Source organism: Balaenoptera ricei, chromosome 13 (assembly GCF_028023285.1).
Source record: "Balaenoptera ricei isolate mBalRic1 chromosome 13, mBalRic1.hap2, whole genome shotgun sequence".
NCBI classification, from domain to species: Eukaryota; Metazoa; Chordata; class Mammalia; order Artiodactyla; family Balaenopteridae; genus Balaenoptera; species Balaenoptera ricei.
In genome coordinates this window covers 81,338,896-81,358,050 of record NC_082651.1, presented here as the reverse complement: position 1 = coordinate 81,358,050, position 19,155 = coordinate 81,338,896, and the positions used below count along the sequence as shown (strand labels likewise).

Sequence of the window (19,155 nt, the reverse complement as noted above, 5' to 3'; positions counted from 1 at the left end):
TTCTGGAGGCTCGAGGAGAGGATCTGTTTCCAGGCTCATTAAGATGGTTCAAGAATTCAGTTCCATTCAGGTATAGGACCTCATTTCCGTGTTTGCTGGGAGATGTGCTCACCTTCTAAAGGCTACCTGCAATCCCTGGCTCATGGTCCATTTATCTTCGAGTCAGCAACAGTATTGAGTCTCTCTCATGCTTGAAATGTCTCCTTTTTTACCTCTTTTTTCTGTCACACCTCTCTTACTTAAAGTCAACTGATTATGGACATGTATTAGATTTACAAGAATACCTTCACATCAGCATCTAGATTAATGTTTGGTTGATTAACTGATGACAGTAGCCTCACCAAGTTGACACATCAAAAAACCATCATGCCCAGGATCACAAAACGTTCTCCCTAGGTTTCTTCTAGAATTTTTATACTTTTATGGTTTACATTTATGGCTATGATCCATTTTGAATTAATTTTTGTATATGGGTTGATGTTTATTTCTTTGTATATGGGTATATCTTGACTTTTAACCACTTTCACTTATTCCAACACAACAGATTTTATCCTGCTAAGAAGCTTTTTACCAGTAAAATATGCATTAAGATGGTAGAGCTTTATACTAGTGGTTAGCAAGCTAGTAAGTAGCTTTCTTTTCTTTCTTTTTTTTTTTAAATAGCTCTTTCGATATTGAGAGCAGGAAGGACAGCCTTTAGTCACTGGATCTGATGGAAGCCATTTCTCAGGCCTGTGTTGTACTGTGTCTTATTCTTGCAGATATCCTTCTTTCCAGAGTCAGGACAGCCAGAATGCTTGAAGGACATGAGCTTGGAGCCAAAGAGTGGGGGCCGAGTTCAGAGGCGTTCTGCCAAGATAGCTGTATACCACCTGCAGGAGCTGGCCTCTGCTGAACTAGCCAAGGAGTGGCCTAAGAGAAAGGTGCTTCAGGATCTGGTACCTGATGATCGGAAGGTGAGGCAGAAAGTAGTATTAATTTTGAAGCATTATGTCTGATACTGGCTTACTACATACAGAAAAGTAAACACACTTGAGTGAGTACATGATAGACAATATTTTGCTCCTTTATCCTTGGAGATGGAATATATCTGATCCAGCTTCAGTGTTTGGATTCATGTAGGTCCTAGAGTGACAGTCTTTTTCAGAAGTTCTTTAAGGAGCCCTCTTAATTTTAGGCTACTTCCAGGGTGAACCTGAATTCCCAGGTCACTTTTTTGTTTGGTCTTTGCCCAGTATGTTTCCACTTGGTTAGTTCATATGTAGTAGTTTAATATTTAGTTTAGGTAGGTGTTTTCAGTTTGTTTTTATAGCAGTAGGACCCCTTTCCCCACCTACTTTTTTTTCCAAATAATAAAGGCTTATGCAAAACACCATTATATAAAATAACTAAAAATGGAGTTGCTCTGAGTAACTAGGGGTAGTGAGCCCAAAGGCTTGTCTACTTAGCCTTCTCCTTGATACTTTTGTCATTCCCCTCCATGGCCCCAAATGTACTTCTGAGGGGTGCAGAACCCAGCTTGGAAGCCTTTGGTTTAGAATAAACAGATCATAGAGGGAAGGAGCCCTATTTGGCCAAGAGGAGACAAGGAGTATATGACAGTGGAGTAGTCATGGGAAGGGGTTGGAGGGCTATACAGTAAGGACTAAGATCAGAGTTAAGGGCCTGTTACTCTCCAGGGTGTCAAGAAGAATAGTTTAGATTTGGCCTAGTGCTTTGACCCATGTGAGAGGAATGTTATGTGTTACAAGAAAATAGGTCAAATCTAGAAGTTAACACTTTTTCTTATTTGGTCTAAAAATCAGTCCTACTGGTGTCCAAGAAGTTGGATCCTGTTTTTGAATATCAGAACATCCTTTCTTGTTTCAGATTTATTGCCACTTTTTTCATGCCACAGGCTAAAGGACATGGTTATCTAAATTCAGTTTAGATGTGAATTTTGCACAGTGATATATATCTTGTGATATTGCAGTCCATTTGCTTTCATTTTGCATGGTATGTGTTAGAGAATTTGTTAGCTCACTGATAAGTTTTCGTAGTGTTACCTAGCAGATACTTTCTCAAAATCATCAAACAGTTTTATATTTTGACCGTGTATGGGTTTTAAGGCATAATTATTTTTTTTAAACATGAAAACTTAATTTTTTGGATTGTGGTTCAAAAGTCAAAATGATGATAAACATTGAGATATCTCACTCTCATTTGTCTTTTTCCTCTCCTGTATCTATGGTTAACCATTCTTATTAGTTTCTTGTGTGTCCTTCTGGTGTTTCTTGATGCAAACACAAGCAATTTGTTTAGGAAAACCTCCTGTGTTTTCCTTTACTCTCACACTACTACACACTCACAATACTTCTGATACCAGATGTGTGGGGTTTTCCCACACTGGCCAATTCTCCAACATCAGCTGGGTATCCTACAATTTAATATAGTTCTGACACTATCTACTTGGAGTTAATATCATATCATATAAGTTAAGGCTCAATCCCACAAGACTGCTTTAACTTCACATTCCAGTCATAAGTCCCAGGTTGTCAACTTGTACTCTGATGGATTGGCTATAAATTGGGGTTCCCATGACCCCCTCCTTGGGTTTGATAATTTGCTCAAATGATTCACAGAACTCAGGGAAACGCGTTTACTGGTTTATTATAAAGGATGTAATGAAGGGTACAGATGAACAACCAGATGAAGAGATACATAGGGTGAGGTCTGGAAGAGTCCTGAGCATCAGAGCTCTTGTCCTGTGGAGTTGGGGGTGTGTCACTCTCCTGGCACATAGATAGGTTCACCAACCCAGAAGTTCTCTGAACCCTGTTATTTGGGGATTTTTATGGAGGGTTCATCACATAGGCATGATTGATTATTAACTCCATTTTCATACCCTCTCTGCTTCCCAGAGAATGGGAGGTGGGCCTGAAAGTTCCAAACTTCTAATCATTGCTTTGTCTTTCTGGTGACCAGCCCCCTTCTAGGAGTCCACCAAGAGTCAACTCATTAGAACAAAAGATGCTTCTGTCACCCAGGAAATTCCAAGAGATTTAGGAGCTCTGTGTCAGATATTCCTATAACTGAGGGAATTACAAATTTTAGGACCTCTGTGTCAAGTACCAGGGTCAAAGACTAAGTATTAGCAGGATCTAGGGCTCAGAGACCAATATATATTTCTTACTATTTTACAAACCTATATTCCTTTTTTAAAAAACCTTTGTATTTTGAAATAATTTTAGACTTACAAAATCATTGCAAAATTAGTACAGAGTTTCCATGTGCTCTTTACCCAGCTTCCTCTAATGCCAACATCTTACATGTAAGTATAACACGATCCCATCAGCATCCCATCAGGATTCCACATTTAATTTTGTTTACTGTGTCTCCTTAGTCTCCTCCAATCTGTTACAGTTCTTTGGGCATTCTTTGTCTTTTGTGTCCTTGACACTTTTGAAGAGACTATCTGGTTATTTTGTAGAATATCCCTAATGTGGGTGTGTCTGGTATTTTCTCAAGATTAGATTGAAGGTTTTATGTTTTTGGCAAAAATGCCTTCAAAGCAATGTTGGCCCTTCACAATGTACCGTATTAGGAGGTATATGTATCTTTTTACTGATGATAATAACCTTGGTCACTTGATTAGGTGTCCAGTTTTCTCCATGGCAAAATTACAGTTTTCCCCTTTGTAATTAATAAATATTTTGTGGCGAGATTGAGACATTCAACTAATCTGTCTTTTTATACTTCTGCCCACTTACTTTTAGCATCCATCAGTGATTCTTGCCTGCAACAATTATTTCTATTGTGTTTTAGTCTAATGATGAATTTCTGTTTCCATCATTTCTTATTCAATTGTTAATTGGAATTCTACCGTGAGAAAGATCTTTTTCTTCTATTATTTATGTAAGTATGGAGTCATGGATACTTATTTTATTCTAGGGTTATAATCCAATGCTATTATTATTTTGCTGCTCAAATTGTCCCAGATTTGGCCATCAAGGGCTCTTTCAAGTGGGCTCCTGTGTCTTTTCAGCATGTCCCTATCACTTTTTGAGCATTTTTAAATTCTCTGACACCATGAGATACAGTAGGTGCATCTTGTATTTTTCTTGCCCCAGCCCTGGAACCAACTGTTTCTCTAAGGAATCCTGCTTTCTTTTATTGGAGAATATATTTAGAAACAAAGATTTGAGTGCTAGGTGTACTCATTCCTACTGGGATGTCATTGCTTCTGGGCCCTCTTGACAGATAGAAATATGACATTTATGTATGAATATTCATGCACACATACACGTACTAGTATTTATTCTATATCTGTCTGTTTAAAGCCATGATTCATCTCCAGTCCAACACTACAAGTTTCATTCGCACCGTCTTTTTTCCTTACTTGTAACTCCTTTCTCTAGTAGTGAGAATCCTGGCTGTCACTGTCTACAGTGCATTTATTTATTTGCTCAATCCTACTATAACATGAAGTAGTTTCAGAATTGTTAACCCATACCTCAAATTTGTAAAAAACAAATTTACTAACTAGAGACTAATATTTGTATACAGTTTTTTTAATCTTTAGCCTTAGCATATATAGTCGAAGTACTGTTTTCCAAAGTTTCTTAGGTTGGTTCCCACCTCCCCCACTCCTTTCATTATGTTTCTCATTTGTAATAATTATATTTCTCATTTGAATAAGGTTCATGTGTGTTACTCTTACCACATTTTGGGTTCCCCCTACATCCTATTTAATTTAAACCATGCATGGGGGAGTAGCCAAGATGGTAGAGTAGTATGACTGTGAGCTCACCTCCTCCCATGGACAAACCTGTTTACAGAGCAACTATCTTTTTTTTTTTTTTTTTTTTAATTTTTATTTATTCATTTATTTATTCATTCATTCATTTATGGCTGTGTTGGGTCTTCGTTTCTGTGCGAGGGCTTTCTCTAGTTGCGGCGAGCGGGGGCCACTCTTCATCGCGGTGCGCGGGCCTCTCACTGTAACGGCCTCTCGTTGCGGAGCACAGGCTCCAGACGTGCAGGCTCGGTAATTGTGGCTCACGGGCCCATTTGCTCCGCGGCATGTGGGATCTTCCCAGACCAGGGCTCGAACCCGTGTCCCCTGCATTGGCAGGCAGATTCTCAACCGCTGCGCCACCAGGGAAGCCCCAGAGCAACTATCTTTGAGAATGAGGTGAAGACTAGCAGAAAATAGCAGTTATATCCACAACTAAAGATGTAAAGAAGGAACTACAACAAGATGGGTAGGAGGGGCCAGAGACATGGTAGTCAAGACCCATATCCCTGGATAGGTGACCCACAAGCAGAAGACTATTCATAACTGCAGCAGTTCTCCCCAGGCTGTGAGGGGTCTGAGCCCCACATCTGACTCCTCCCCAGCCTGGGGGTCCTGCACTGGGAAGATGAGCACCCAGAATGTTTGACTTTGAAGGCCAGCAGGGCTTGCATACAGGAGAGCCAGAGGGCTGTAGGAAACAGAGACTCTCCTCTTAGAGAGCACACCAAAAAACCTCACACACACCAAGACCCAGCACAGAGACAGTAATTGGAAAGAAGCCTGAGTCAGACCCACTTGCTGGTTTTAGAGAGCCTCCCAGAGAGGCAGGAGGCAACTGTGACTCCCCCAGGGGAAACAGTCACTGGTGGCAGCCATTTTGGGGAGCTTGTTTGACTGCAAGGACACTGGTGCTGACAAGTGCCATTTTGGAGTCCTCCCTCTAGCCTATGAGCACCAGGGGCTTACCACCCACCAGCCAGTCAGCACCAGTCCCAGGACCGGCTCAGGCTGAGCAGCTACCACACTGGGACCCAGCTCCCTCCACCACTGGCCCAGGACCTGGCCCCACCCACCAGCAGGCCTGCACCAGCCCTGACACCACCTAGAGCCTGGCCCTGCTCACCAGTGGGCCAGCACCAGCACTAAGAGCCCCAGGCTGCACAGGCAGCTTTTCTGGGACCTGGACCTGCCCAACAGTGGGTTGGCACCAGCCCCAGGACCCCCTGGGCTACACAGCCAGCCTTACTGGATTTGTCCCATCCACCAGCAGGCCAGTATCATCCCTGGGTGCCCCCAATCCTGGTAGCCAGACACCCTAGGACCCAGTTCTGCCCACCAGCAGGTCACCACCAGTCCCAGGACCCCCCGGGGACCTGCTGTCAGCCGCACTGGGACCCAGTCTTGCCCACCAGTGGGCCGGCAGCCACTGCATCAGTCAGGGCCTAGCAGCCAGCTGGACCAGGTGCCAGCCCCGCCTACCAGTGTGCCCACAGTAGCCAGCCCCGCCACTAAAGAAGGGCTCACATAGCCCACATAGGGGGAAATCCCTAGAGCATATTGTTCTGGTGACCCGAGGGGAGTGTGCTGCTAGGTGCCACAGGATGTCTCATACATAAGGCCACTTCTCCAAGATGGGGAACTGTAACTAACCTGTCTAATATATGGAAATAAACACAGAGAATTAGGCAAAATGAGGAGAAAGAGGACTATGTTCCAGACAAAGGAACAAGACAAAATCCTGGAAGAAGAACTAAGCAAAGAGTAGATAAGCCTTCTGCCTGATAGAGTTCAAGGTGATGCTCATAAAGATACTCAATGAAATCAGGAAAAGAATGGATGAACAATGAGAAGTTTAACAAAGAGTTAAAAAATATAAAGAAGAACCGAAGAACTGAAGAATACAGTAACTGAAATGGATAAATTCCTAGAAACATCCAATCTCCCAAGACTGAATCAGGAAGAAATAGAAAATATGAACAGACCAAATTGAATCAGTAATTTAAAAGCTCCCTACGAACAGAAGTTCAGGACCAGATGGCCTCATAGGTCAATTCTACAAAACATATAAAGAAGAGTGAACACTGGTCCTTCTCAAACTGTTTCAAAAAATTGAAGAGGAAGGAACACTTCTGAACTCATTCTGTGAAGCCAGCATCACCCTGATACCAAAACCTGACAAAGACACCACAAAAAAAGAAAATTACAGGTCAGTATCACTGATGAACATAAAGCAAAATCCTCAACAAAGTATTAGCAAATCTAATTCAACAATACATTAAAAGGATCATACACCATGATCATGTGGGATTTATCTCAGGGATGCAATGATGGTTCAGTATCCACAAATCAGTCAGTGTGATATACCACATTAACAAACGAAAGAATGGAAAGCATGTGGTTATCTGAATAGATACAGAAAAACTTTTGACAAAATGCAATCCATCTATGATAAAAATTCTCAACAAAGTGGTTACAGAGGGAACATACGTCAACATGATAAAGGCCATCTGTTACAAGCCTGCCAGTAACATCCTACTCAGTAGTGGAAAGCTAAAAGCATTTCTTCTAAGATCAAGAAGATAAGGATGCCCACTTTTATTAAACATAGTATTGGAAGTCCTAGCAACAGCAATCAGACAAGAAAATAAAATCAATGGCATCCAAACTGGAAAGAAGTAAAATTGTCACTGTTTGCAGATGACATAATACAATATAAAGAAAATCCAAAGGATACCACCAAAAGCTAATAGAACTGATCAATGAATTCAGGAAAGTTGCAGGGTACAAAATTAATACACAGAAATCTGTTGTGTTTCTATACACTAAAAACAAGCTATCAGAAATCAGAATTAAAACAATCCCATTAACAATTGCATCAAAAAGAATGAAATACCTAGGAATAAATCTCACAAAGGAGGTAAAAGACCTATACTTAGAAAACTATAAGACACTGATGAAAGAAATTGCAGACAACAGAAACAAATGGAAAAATATACCATGCTCATGGATTGGAAGAATTAATACTATTAAAATGACTAAGAAAGAGGAAATGCTTATAAATAAAACCAGTTTTGTACTGTGATTTACCGAAGGTTCTTTACATTACCTTTCTTACTTCCTCCATTAACCTCTGTGGGCTTGGATCTGTTCTTCTGGCTCAGAGAATCAGTTTCCTTTCAGATGCTTCCATTTTTCAAGCAGGAGGACTGTGTATTACCAATGGTGAACTTTGCAAGAACTGTCTCTACAGGTGTTAACTCTTCTGGAAACTAGTTATAGTTGTAAGAAGAGACTAACTGGTGTCAAAGCATGTGAAAGGAAGTGCTAGGAATAATTCTACTTTTGCAGTATAAGCAAAGAATAGATGTTCTGTTCCCTGAGTTTTCTCACATTCTTTCAGGTTGAACCTTAATTTTTTTGTGTTAGAATTTTTAAAATATCAAAAATTAACATGATGTCATTGAAGAAAAATGATAAATGCAGATAAGCAGGAAAAAAATGAAAATCACTCAAAATTCTAGCACCCAGAGAATACCACTGTTAACATTTTGATTTATAGCCTTTGACCCATATCCATATATTTCTATTGAATATGTAATATATATATGTTCCTTGAGTATAATATATACATATTATATATAATATATAGAGAGGGAAAATTTATATTGCTTTCTCTTGTAACAAATATTTTAACTGTATAATGCTCTGTCACTAGCTTTTTTTTTCAACTTTAGATGAAGTGTTATATCTGAAAGTCTCCTGTCCTCTTAAAAATCAAACTATTTTAAGACAGAACAGTAGGCAATTATACTTACGTGTTTCAGGAACTTTAAAGGATCTTACATATTATCATTTTTGTGTATGAAAATATACTTCTGCAACTCTAGAATTATATGAACCTGAAGAGTTATGTAATTCTGTTACTTTTGGAGTATTTTGGTTGAAAGTTGGATTCCTCCAACAAAATGTTGCTTGTCTTTTAGTTAAAATATACTCGTCCTGGGCTACCGACCTTCAGCCAGGAAGTACTACACAAATGGAAGTCAGATATCAAGAAGTATCATCGCATTCAGTGTCCTAACCAGGTGGTTCTTTCTCATTCATTTATTCACTAAATGTTGATCAAGCATCTGCTGTTGTTTCAGTTATTTATTCCTTTGTGACAAAGCACCTGAACTTTAGAGGCTTAAAATATCAATTACTTTGTTAACGATTCTGTAAATCAACAATTCTGTCAAGGCTCAGAGGGCAGTTGTATATGGCACCAGCTGGAATCATTCATGGGTTGCATTCTGCTGGAAGCTCTGACGGGGCCTGAATACCAGGTGGCTTCAAAGCAGCTACTTCAGCTGGGAGATTGATTGTCCATATGGCCTCTCTCTCTTGCATGGTAGTTGGGTTACCAGTGGGGTACATGGTGACTGAATTCTCAGCCAGAGTATTCCAAGAACATAAAAACAACAGCTCAGATCTCTTAGGCCTAGCTTCAGAATTTGTTCAGCCTCATTTCCATAGCATGCTGTTGGTCAAAAAAATCACAGGACTTACCCAGTTTCAAAGGGAGGATAAATGACTCACTTCTTGATGGGAAGAGTGGCAGAGAATTTCCAGCCATCATTAATCTACTACAGCTATATATGCAGTACTTTGGGCAGGAGTAGATATATAAGAAGTAAAAGACACATTTGCACTAAAGAAAGCTGATTTTTGGAAAAATTTGAGCATACAATTTTTTGTATTTTTGTAAGTATCAGAAAAGTACCAGGGAACAGAGTGTTTTAAGCTTTTTTAAACAACTTATTTACCTCTTTTTCTTTTACTTTTCCTTGGTTTTCTTTTTGTTCTTTGGCTTACATATTTTTCTGTGTGGTTTGTGGTGCAATTTATTGGGCTTCTTCCCCCCTCCCTCCCCCCCGCAAGGGTACAGTGGGTTAGTGTAAATGGCCAGATTGCTAAGAAAAGGATGCTGTTTGGTGTAGTCTTCACATGATTTCTTTTTCTCTTTTTCAGGGCTGTGAGGCTGTCTACAGTAGTGTATCTGGCCTTAAAGCTCACCTGGGCTCTTGTACATTGGTTTGTAATGTTCTGAACTATTTATCTTAACGTGACCTCTAAAATAGTCTGACATGGAAGAGAATTCAGATTCAGTGAACAGCTAGTTGTCCTGTTTGCTATTATCTTCAAAGGCTGGTTTAGTTTAGTTTAGTTTTTTTTTTTTTTTTGTCCCAAAGATCCTCGGTCTGTTAATTGGGTGGGATGCCAGGGTATGTCCAAGATGCAGAATGGGCCAAAATAGCCATAAGTCATATCAATGCAAAAATTTGGAGAAAAATATATAGTTCTGAGTCCCTACCAGGGATTTAACTTCTTCCACCTGAGCGTCTACCACACTGGGCCTGCCCTGTCTTATTGGGCCTTCAGCTTCCTAGAATCAACCTACATTGTGCTTATCTGGATTGGTGAAGATCCTCAAACCCATCTGAACTATTCTGGCTTCTGGGGATGAGAGGTGTGATCCCTGGGTGTTAGGCTAATAGCCATTCACCTCACTGAATCTTTTCCATGTTGACCCCGGTGCCCTACAACCTACCAGTCATGGGGATTGCTGCCACTTTCCATTCCCATTCAGAAGTATCTCCTCACACAAAATAAGCACCACGGAAACCCGCAGCTTCAGGAGTGGAGAGAAGTCTCAGTCAAGGCAACAAGGGAGTTGGAGGCATCCAAACCAGATCTGTCCAGGAATGCTTAGGAGTTTGTCATCTTGATCCTAGTTTCTGAGTCATTCAACTAGGTCCTATGGAGGGTACTCTTCTAATTCTGGATCCCTAAGGCACTCTTTGCAGCCGTGGATTGATTCTAGTGGGAAGAATTGCACATTGGTGCCTCATTGAACTTAAGGAGTTTGATCATTTGAGGGGAGGAGCCAAGAGAACCTGGAAGTGAAGTGGAAGACATAAGGGAAGATAGAAAAATGTGACATGTTACATCATAAAATTAGGGGAACTTCAGGTTGTGTTGGGGAGGGTCAGTGGGTCGGTGTTTGGTATAGAATTGCATTAGGATAGATGTATTATGGTGATAGTACGCCCAAACTTGTTTTCCTAAATATAGTGCTGTTTTGGATTTTCTTCCTTCTTCACTTTGCTGAAGTAGTATCTCCTCTTTTCATCTCTGACAGTCGCTACCCATTGCCCAGGTATGTGTTCCTGAATTTACCATTCTCTTTCTTTCTTTCTTGAAAATAGGGAACCTTTGTGGCTGGAAAATACAAGTGTCTTCTATGTCAAAAAGAATTTGTGTCAGAGAGTGGTGTCAAGTATCACATCAACTCTGTCCACGCTGAGGTGAGGTTTCTCCTTTCCCACGGTGTTTTTATAATCTTGTGGACCCCATGAATATGCCACAAGGGATGTGAATTTTGTGCCTGTTATTATAGGCTAAGACTGTCAGAGAGACTAAAGGGTCTACATTAGAGTTTAAAAACTTCCTAAAATTAGACGTGTAATAGTATTTTTCTGTGAAAGCATTTAAAATCACTGTGGGTGTGAGCATCCCTGACTCTTCTAATTATCTTAAGTCCAATTAAATCAGACATTTGGGAACCAGGCTGCATTTACACCTTTGGAATTCTTGTTTCACAGCAATGTCTGTGCTCCTGTTTTCTGGTATTCCAACATCTTTGAGCAACCTGTTTTGAATATTGTTGAAATACCACATAGAAACAATGTAAAAGATGTTATTGAGACAGTTGAGGCAATTTGAATACTAGCTGTACTACTGAGTAATAGTAATGTGTCAATGTTAATATTCCAAAATGTGATAATTGTAGTTATGCAGGGGAATGCGCTTGTTCTTAGGCAGATACATGATGATGTTTTTAGGGATGAAGTGTCATGTCTGTAGCTAAATTGTGAATGGTTCAGAGGAAGGGAGGGAGGGAGGGAAGAAGGAAGAGAAGGAGGGGAAGAGAGATTAACAATGGTCAATCTAGGTGTTCATTGAACTATTGTAACTTTTCTGGAAAGTTTGTAAATTTTCAAAATTAAAAAATTCTGTTAAAAATGCTTTAAGTTCAGAAGGTCAAGAGTTTTCTCTTGGGGAAAGTTTTTAGGAGTCTAGGTGAACAGAGAAATTGTCTACTATATAATTAAATACCCTTATTGCAAAAGCTCAAGGAGTAGAGTGTACATTCTCTTGGAATATTTTACTGCAGATACTGTTGTTGCCTGGTGAGGAAATATAGCAAGCGCCTGCGGCTGTCCTCTGCCTTCAGATGCAATAGTTCTTAGCAGTGTGGGCTTTAGTTAGTGTCATCCATTGTGGTTTCTGTTGCTTTACTGGTTGAAGCTTTGGGAATCCCTTTCCATATCTGAGATTTCTTCAGGAAGGCAGTCTTTTTTTTTTTTTTTTTTTTAATAATATTACCTTTTTATGCTTTGGGAAGTATTTGAAAGATAATTATCTCCTGACAAAATCTGGCCTTTGTATAGTTCACTTGTTTCTCCAGTTTCTGTTTCAAAAGTTGGAACCAACAAATTTCACTTAGTTTGGGACTTGCTCCCAAGTATTTGTTCAATAATTTATGCCTGTATTTATGAAATCCTTGTGGTGTTAAACATGTTTACCTTGTTCCTCCCTTTCTGCCTCACTTTTTTTTTTTAATTTTATTTATTTTTTTGGCTGCATTCAGTCTTCGTTGCTGCACGCAGGCTTTCTCTTGTTGCGGAGAGCTGTGTGCGGGCTTCTCATTGCGGTGGCTTCTCTTGTTGCGGAGCACGGGCTCTAGGCTCCTGGGCTTCAGTAGTTGCAGCATGTGGGCTCAGTAGTTGTGGCACATGGACTCAGTAGTTGTGGCTCGCGGGCTCTAGGGTGCAGGCTCAGTAGTTGTGGCGCACGGGCTTAGTTGCTCCGCGGCATGTGGGATCTTCCCGGACCAAGGCTCGAACCTATGTCCCCTGCCTTGGCAGGCGGATTCTTAACCACTGCGCCACCAGGGAAGTCCCTAACCCTTAATTTTTTAAACTGAGACTCAGAGAGGTTAAGTAATTTTCTGATGGTCGCATGGCTAGAAACAGAGCTAGGATTTGCACCCCGGTGGTCTGGCTGCAAAATTCATGCTCTTAACCACTACACTGTCATGAAATAAAAATCTCCTGTGGCTCAGTGCTTTACATCTCATGAGAAGATTTTTAAAAGGAGAGGAGTGGGTGGGATCATGCTAAGTAATCAGACTTCCTAGGTCACTTATTGTTGTACCCGAAATCATGTCTTACACAAGAAATGCTTGTAATGACTGCTCTGTACTGAATTTCTCCAGTTTAAAAGACACAGTTCTAAGCTCTGGTTCCATATCTGTTTCCTCTTTACTGTGTTCTGTCCTAATCATGCCTTTAAAAAAAAATCTTCCCATACCACTTCCTAGTGCACTATATTTTCTGTTTTGCCTCTGTAGGATTGGTTTGTTGTAAACCCAACAACGACAGATGTTTCTGTTTTGCCTCTGTAGGATTGGTTTGTTGTAAACCCAACAACGACCAAAAGCTTTGAGAAGCTGATGAAGATAAAACAGCGACAGCAAGAAGAAGAAAAGCGGAGGCAGCAGCACAGGAGCCGAAGGTCTCTAAGAAGGCGGCAGCAGCCTGGCATTGAGCTTCCTGAGACAGAGCTGAGTCTTAGAGTAGGGAAGGATCAGAGGAGGAGTCATGAGGAACTGCTTGTGGCAACGTCCTGTAAAGAACCAGAGCAGGAGCCAGTGCCAACACAGTTCCAGAAAGTCAAGCCCCCAAAGACGAATCATAAACGAGGAAAGAAATAGGCAGTCAGTGTGAAAGCACTCCTGGGAGAGTGGATGGGATGCTGTGGTCACAGGGACCTGTGTGGAGAGGCCTGAGTCATGGGGGCCAAGGGAAGAGAAATTTACTCTTTCAGCTGTTTGTGTACGGCTGTGGCACTCTCAGCTCCTTCTTCCTGTGTAAATTTCAGTGTTTTCCCTATTGATTCACGTGGACCCTCCACCACCCCCACCCCCATCTCCTTTTTGGTAGATTTTCCTGCTATTCTCATTGGAGTCCTCCTGTTTTTCTCTTATCTTGCCCAAAGAGCTCCTCCTTAAGGCCCACTCTAGGCCCTTCTTGCCCCGTACGAGACTAAGAAACCTGTTTGATTATCCTTTCCGTACTGGGGTGTAGAATGTTCTTGGAAGCTCCATTGATTTCGTAGTCGCTCCGTCATCTTATAAAACAATTCCAAACTAACTTTTTAAAACCATACTGATTTATCATTTTGTATTTGTGATATAACAAGCCTAGAACCTAGAACTGTTGTCACTCCTTTAATAAGGTTCCCCTGTCTGCTTGGGTGACAGAATTTATGGAGGCTGTTTGTTGTCTCAATATGGTTTTAGGATTGAAAGTGAGAAAATAGATTTAGAATAAAAAAAGCTAGACCCTCCGGACACAGGTTTTCCTAGGAAATGCTTTGTTTGTCCCAGGTGGCAGTAAGTACCTAGAGCCACACACATGAAATGCAGCCTTAGGAGGAATGTGTCCCACACACAAAATGACTGGAAAGAAGAAAGTAGCAGCAAAAATAAATACCGCCTCAACTTCCCTGGGTGTGAGGCCTCATCTGTTGCTATGACCAGTGCCCTCCTGCAGCTTGTCTTGCTCCTGAAGTTTTGAGGATTGAGAGAGGAAGAAACCCTTTTGCTCCCGATGTTTGACACAGAACCCTAATATTGCTGGTACTCCCGTGAAGATTGGTAGGCAAGGTGCACATTCCTTCTCCCCTGGACTTGACCTGACTTGTTAGTCTGCACTCTGTTAAGTCCTCGTATCTCCCTTTAGCCAAAGTCTGTCTCTTTGAATTCTCTGAGAATATTGTCCTCTACCTTCTTTTTTAGATGTTGTGTTCTGTCCTTTTTATAACCTGAGACTTTGACACCAGGTGTAGATATTTATCTGGAGTTGGAAAGAAAAGTTCTTTTTCTGAACCTCATGCCTACCTGATAGTATCTGTTAGGCTGTTTCTCTTTGAGGCTGGCTTTCCTTGGAGCATTGGTTAGATCAGCTCTGTTGTCGTATTCCTGGATTCTCTTCCCCTTTTCCATAAATATTGGTCTTCTATATTCTTGCCAATTTTTGTGGCTTATGCCACATAAAAAGCCAGGGACCCTTAACCCTAATATGGACCAATACTGCCTTTTCAAATTCTGAAAGGCTGTTACCACTTTTAACTCTGTTCTCTGTGCTCCTCCATATAGCCTTAAAATGTGGGCTTTTGTGAAGACCACTTTCAAACATGGGAGCATTGAAACCTGATTGGGATACTGCCAGAACGGGTAGTTTTGCAACAAGGGAAGGACATGGTCTGTCCACTCAACATTGTCATTGGCAGTTGCTCCCTTAAAGCCCTTTCCGTACATGAGGATTGTCAGGGAGGAAAATGGAGAAGCTCTGTTAATTTCTGGTGAGTAAGACTTGGGGAATGTTTGGCAATGGCAAGAAAAATAAATGACTCTGTGTTAGAATGATGTTTTCCATTGTTCATTGACTCCAACGTGCTACCTGTCTCCTTGCTGACACAGTGTGTCTGGGGAAGATAACGACTAGAGATGGGAATGAGTTTGGAAGAAGTAACACATACAGTTGTGTCCATAGTTCTTTGGGCCCTGAAATATGCTGGTTCAAATGAATCCACTCATACCTTGCTTTATTGCTCTTCCCTTTACAGATACCGATTTTAATTAAAGTATGTACATGGTTGTTTTAGACATAATGGTATTGCACACTTTAAATAGACTACAATATAATATAAACATACCTTTTATATGCACTGGGAAACTGAAAAATTCATGTGACTTGCTTTATTGTGAAATTTACTTTATTGTGGTGGTCTACACCCAAACCCCCAATAACAGATGTGTGCCTGTAGTTGGTGTGAGATTAAACTTGTCCAGTCTCATCCAGGGCCCTCGCAGGTGATCCTTTTTCCTATCTGAGCCAGGGATCAGCAGGACTCACTAGAGATTATACTGAATATATTAATTGAATTTTTAAGTTTTTTAACCAAATTCATTAGAATAATATTTATTGACGTTGAATGGTATCAGGTCTAGCTAGATTTTGGAGCAATGTGAACTCCCTGCACTTTGGAATGGACATTGGTACAATCAATTTAAAAACTAATTGGCACGATCTCTTAAAATTGAAGATATGCCCTGAGACTCAGTAATTTCACTTCTACGGCTATACAAGCTACTCCTGGTCAGGTGTTCTACTAGACATCTACAAGAATGATGTTGCAGTCTAATTTCCAATATGTACTGGAAACATCCTGTACCAGAGACTACTGGCTGTCCAGCAAAATTGGCTTTACCTTGCAGAGTTATAGGATTATAGGAGAAATGGCTAGACTACATTTCCAGCCCTCCAGCCAATTCCCCTGTAGTGATGGGGTAGCCAACTAACTTCTCTGTGGTGGAACGTGAGTGCAAGTGATGTGTGTCAATTCCATGCCAGGACTTTTAAGAGAGCGAGTGTACCTCCATGCTTTCTTTCCCCTTCTTCTGGCTAGATGCAGTTGATAAGGCAGCTCTAGGGCATGGTAGACCATAACATGGAAGATATTGATTCCCTGAATGACCCCAAGAAAGACTATTTGCCAATCAGGATGATCTATCTATCTGAGACTATTGTATGAGCAAAAAATAAATGTCTTTTCTTTGAGTCATGATATAATCTTGGGTCTCTTCATGAGCCTAGTCTCCTACATAACCTACTTGTCCATTATCAGGAGAAAATGGGTAAGTTGTGGTAGTCATCCTAAAGAACACTATACAGCTGTCAAGAGAACCAGGTCTTCTTTAAAAAAAATTAGCATTTGTTTAATAGCAGGTTTTAAAGCACTTTTTTCCTCACATCTCTTTAAAACAACTGATTCATTCAACCAAGAGACACAGAAAACCTTTACGTGACTCAGTGGGTAAGTCATTGGGGGAGAGGATCTGGTTCTCTGCATGCCACTCGAGGTAGTGGATTTCTTCCTAAGGCAACGGGGACAGCTAGGGGAGTGTCAGGTGGGGGGTGATACCACCAGATGTGAACTGAGATGCTGGATGGGGCTGCCGCTCTGCAGCACCATGCGGGACGGGCTGGATTTTCCATTTCAGTCAGGTAACCTTACCCCTTTAACACTATCCCAAGAACTAGGTCTTCTTGTATCATCATGAATACAGCTCCAAAATAAACTCTGGGAAAAGCAAGTTATAGAATACATCAAGAGTCCCATCTGTGGAAGGTTTAAAAACATGGAAAAACAATGCTCTATTGTTTATGGATATATAGAAATAAAAGTATATAGGCTATATAAATATAGTACCTATAAATATATTTTAATAAAATATAGAAAAGATAGCAGGAAAACATGCACAGGCATGATAAACATCAACTTTAGATAGTGCTTCAGGGATCCGGAGGGACAAGTGAATGGTAAGTTCTTATTTTTTCAAATCGATAGTGAGTTTGTTATACTTTTCTATATTTTTTGCTATGTCTGAAGTGCTTCATTTTAAAAATCAGTTCAGGCATGTCCCTGGTGGTCCAGTGGTTAAGACTCCGTGCTTCCACTGCAGGGGGCATGGGTTCAATCCATGGTCTGGGAAGAAAGATCCTGCAAGCCGCATGTTGTGGCCAAAAAGAAAAAGTTCACGCAAACAAGAAAGAAAAAATACTCTGCCCACCTCCTTCTTCAAAAAGAACAGTTTAGGAATTTTACTTCTGCTTCCTCTTCCCCTCACACTAAGAATCAGCTCTCCCCCATGTCTTCTGTTCACCTCCATATTTGCCATTCCATTCCGAACAGTCATTACCTCTTGCCTTTTCAAGAGCTTCCTAACTGGATTCCTTCTGCTTTTCACTGGCTTGGTACACTCCGCATACTGCTGTAGTGAGTTTTTATACTGTAAATCAACCTCGTTCACTTGCTTAAAGCCTAGTGATTTCCCAGTGCACTTAGAATAAAAGTCATCCCCTTTACCTTGTCCTACAAGGCCTGCCTGCTCTATTAACCTTTTTAGCCTCATCTGCCTCTGCTCTGTCCGTGTTCACTGCCATTCCCCAACTGCACTTAGCCACACTGACTCTTCTGTTCCTTAATCCTACTAAACTCCTTCCCATCTTAGGGCCTTTGCATTCACTGTTCCCTCTGTCTGGAATGTCTTCCCCAATTTTTGTACATCAGTCTTCATGTCATCGTTCAAGTCTTAACCTAAATTTCACCTCAGAGGTCTTTTCCATCTAAATGCACTTTCTGTAACATCACCCTCTTTCCTTTCTAGCATAGGAAAGCAGACAAAAAGTAGACTGAGATCCTAGTTGGCCAACCTACTGCTGGCTTGCTGACAGGAATTTCTAAGGGCCTTTATCAGCAGGAGTCCCCAACCCCTGGGCTGCAGACCGGTGCATGGCCTGTTAGGAACCCAGCCGCACAGCAGGAGGTGAGCAGCGGGCGAGCAAGTGAAGCTTCATCTGCCGCTCCCCATTACTCCCCATAGCTCGCAGTACCGCCTGAACCATCCCCAACCCCAGTCCATGGAAAAATTGTCTTCTACGAAACCGGTCCCTCGTGCCAAAAAGGTTGGTGACCGCTGCTTTATCAGATGACTCACCATTTAAAGTCTTCAAGCCCTCAGAGGCCTCACAAAGGGACAGCCAGAAGCAGTACACCAGATCAGATCCATTATCTGGGATGAGGAATTCAAAATAAACTGAGACGGTGGAAGTTACTCACTCCTGAATTAATTCATCGGGACAGCACTGGCAGGAGGGGGAATTAACAGCAGAATAATAAGATTACCCATCCCTCTTGCTTTCCAGCTCCTTATCCTTAGTTTTATATCTTCCTATGGTTTTTGCATCGACAGAGAATAACGGTTTCAAATGCGTCTTGGATACCATGTTTTTAAACAGGCTCTCTGTATTTTCAGCTCCACTGAATAGAACTATTCAGGTTAAGGCAACTGTGTGCTACCTAACATTCTACTTTGTGCACTAAAACTGCATTTTTATTATGTGCACACTAGTATGAAGAAGACATGCAGAGTTGGTAAGACATGAGAAGAGGTAAGTAGAAGGTACATTACATTGAAACAATAATGAAATCAGTGGGTATATTATAATCTGAGTTTATTTTCAATGACAACAAAATTTTAAGAACCGAGACATTACACATTTAACAGAAAAGTTGTTAAAGCTAGAAGTTAAGGCACATTGAGGCAGAATCCTTTTCTGAATCTAATTGTACAAGAATTCATTTTACATATGAATAAAACTGAAATCTGGGAAAACCATTATGAACTTTTTCATCACTGACAATTG

At 41.0% G+C, this 19,155-nt stretch overlaps 1 protein-coding gene across 4 annotated transcripts in view; it reads left to right on the top strand.

Annotated features, from left to right (window-relative positions):
* The window catches only part of ZNF512 (zinc finger protein 512), a 32,421-nt gene extending 17,113 nt beyond the window's left edge, over positions 1-15,308 (top strand). For all 4 annotated transcript variants that reach the window (XM_059893355.1, XM_059893353.1, XM_059893354.1 and 1 more), the window contains 5 exons: positions 762-956; positions 8,761-8,862; positions 9,788-9,850; positions 11,026-11,124; positions 13,287-15,308. In XM_059893355.1, coding sequence (XP_059749338.1) covers positions 762-956; positions 8,761-8,862; positions 9,788-9,850; positions 11,026-11,124; positions 13,287-13,595 — 768 coding nt within the window. In that variant the 3' untranslated portion in view covers positions 13,596-15,308. The remainder of the gene's footprint in view (positions 1-761; positions 957-8,760; positions 8,863-9,787; positions 9,851-11,025; positions 11,125-13,286) is intronic.
* Positions 15,309-19,155: the final 3,847 nt, after the last annotated feature.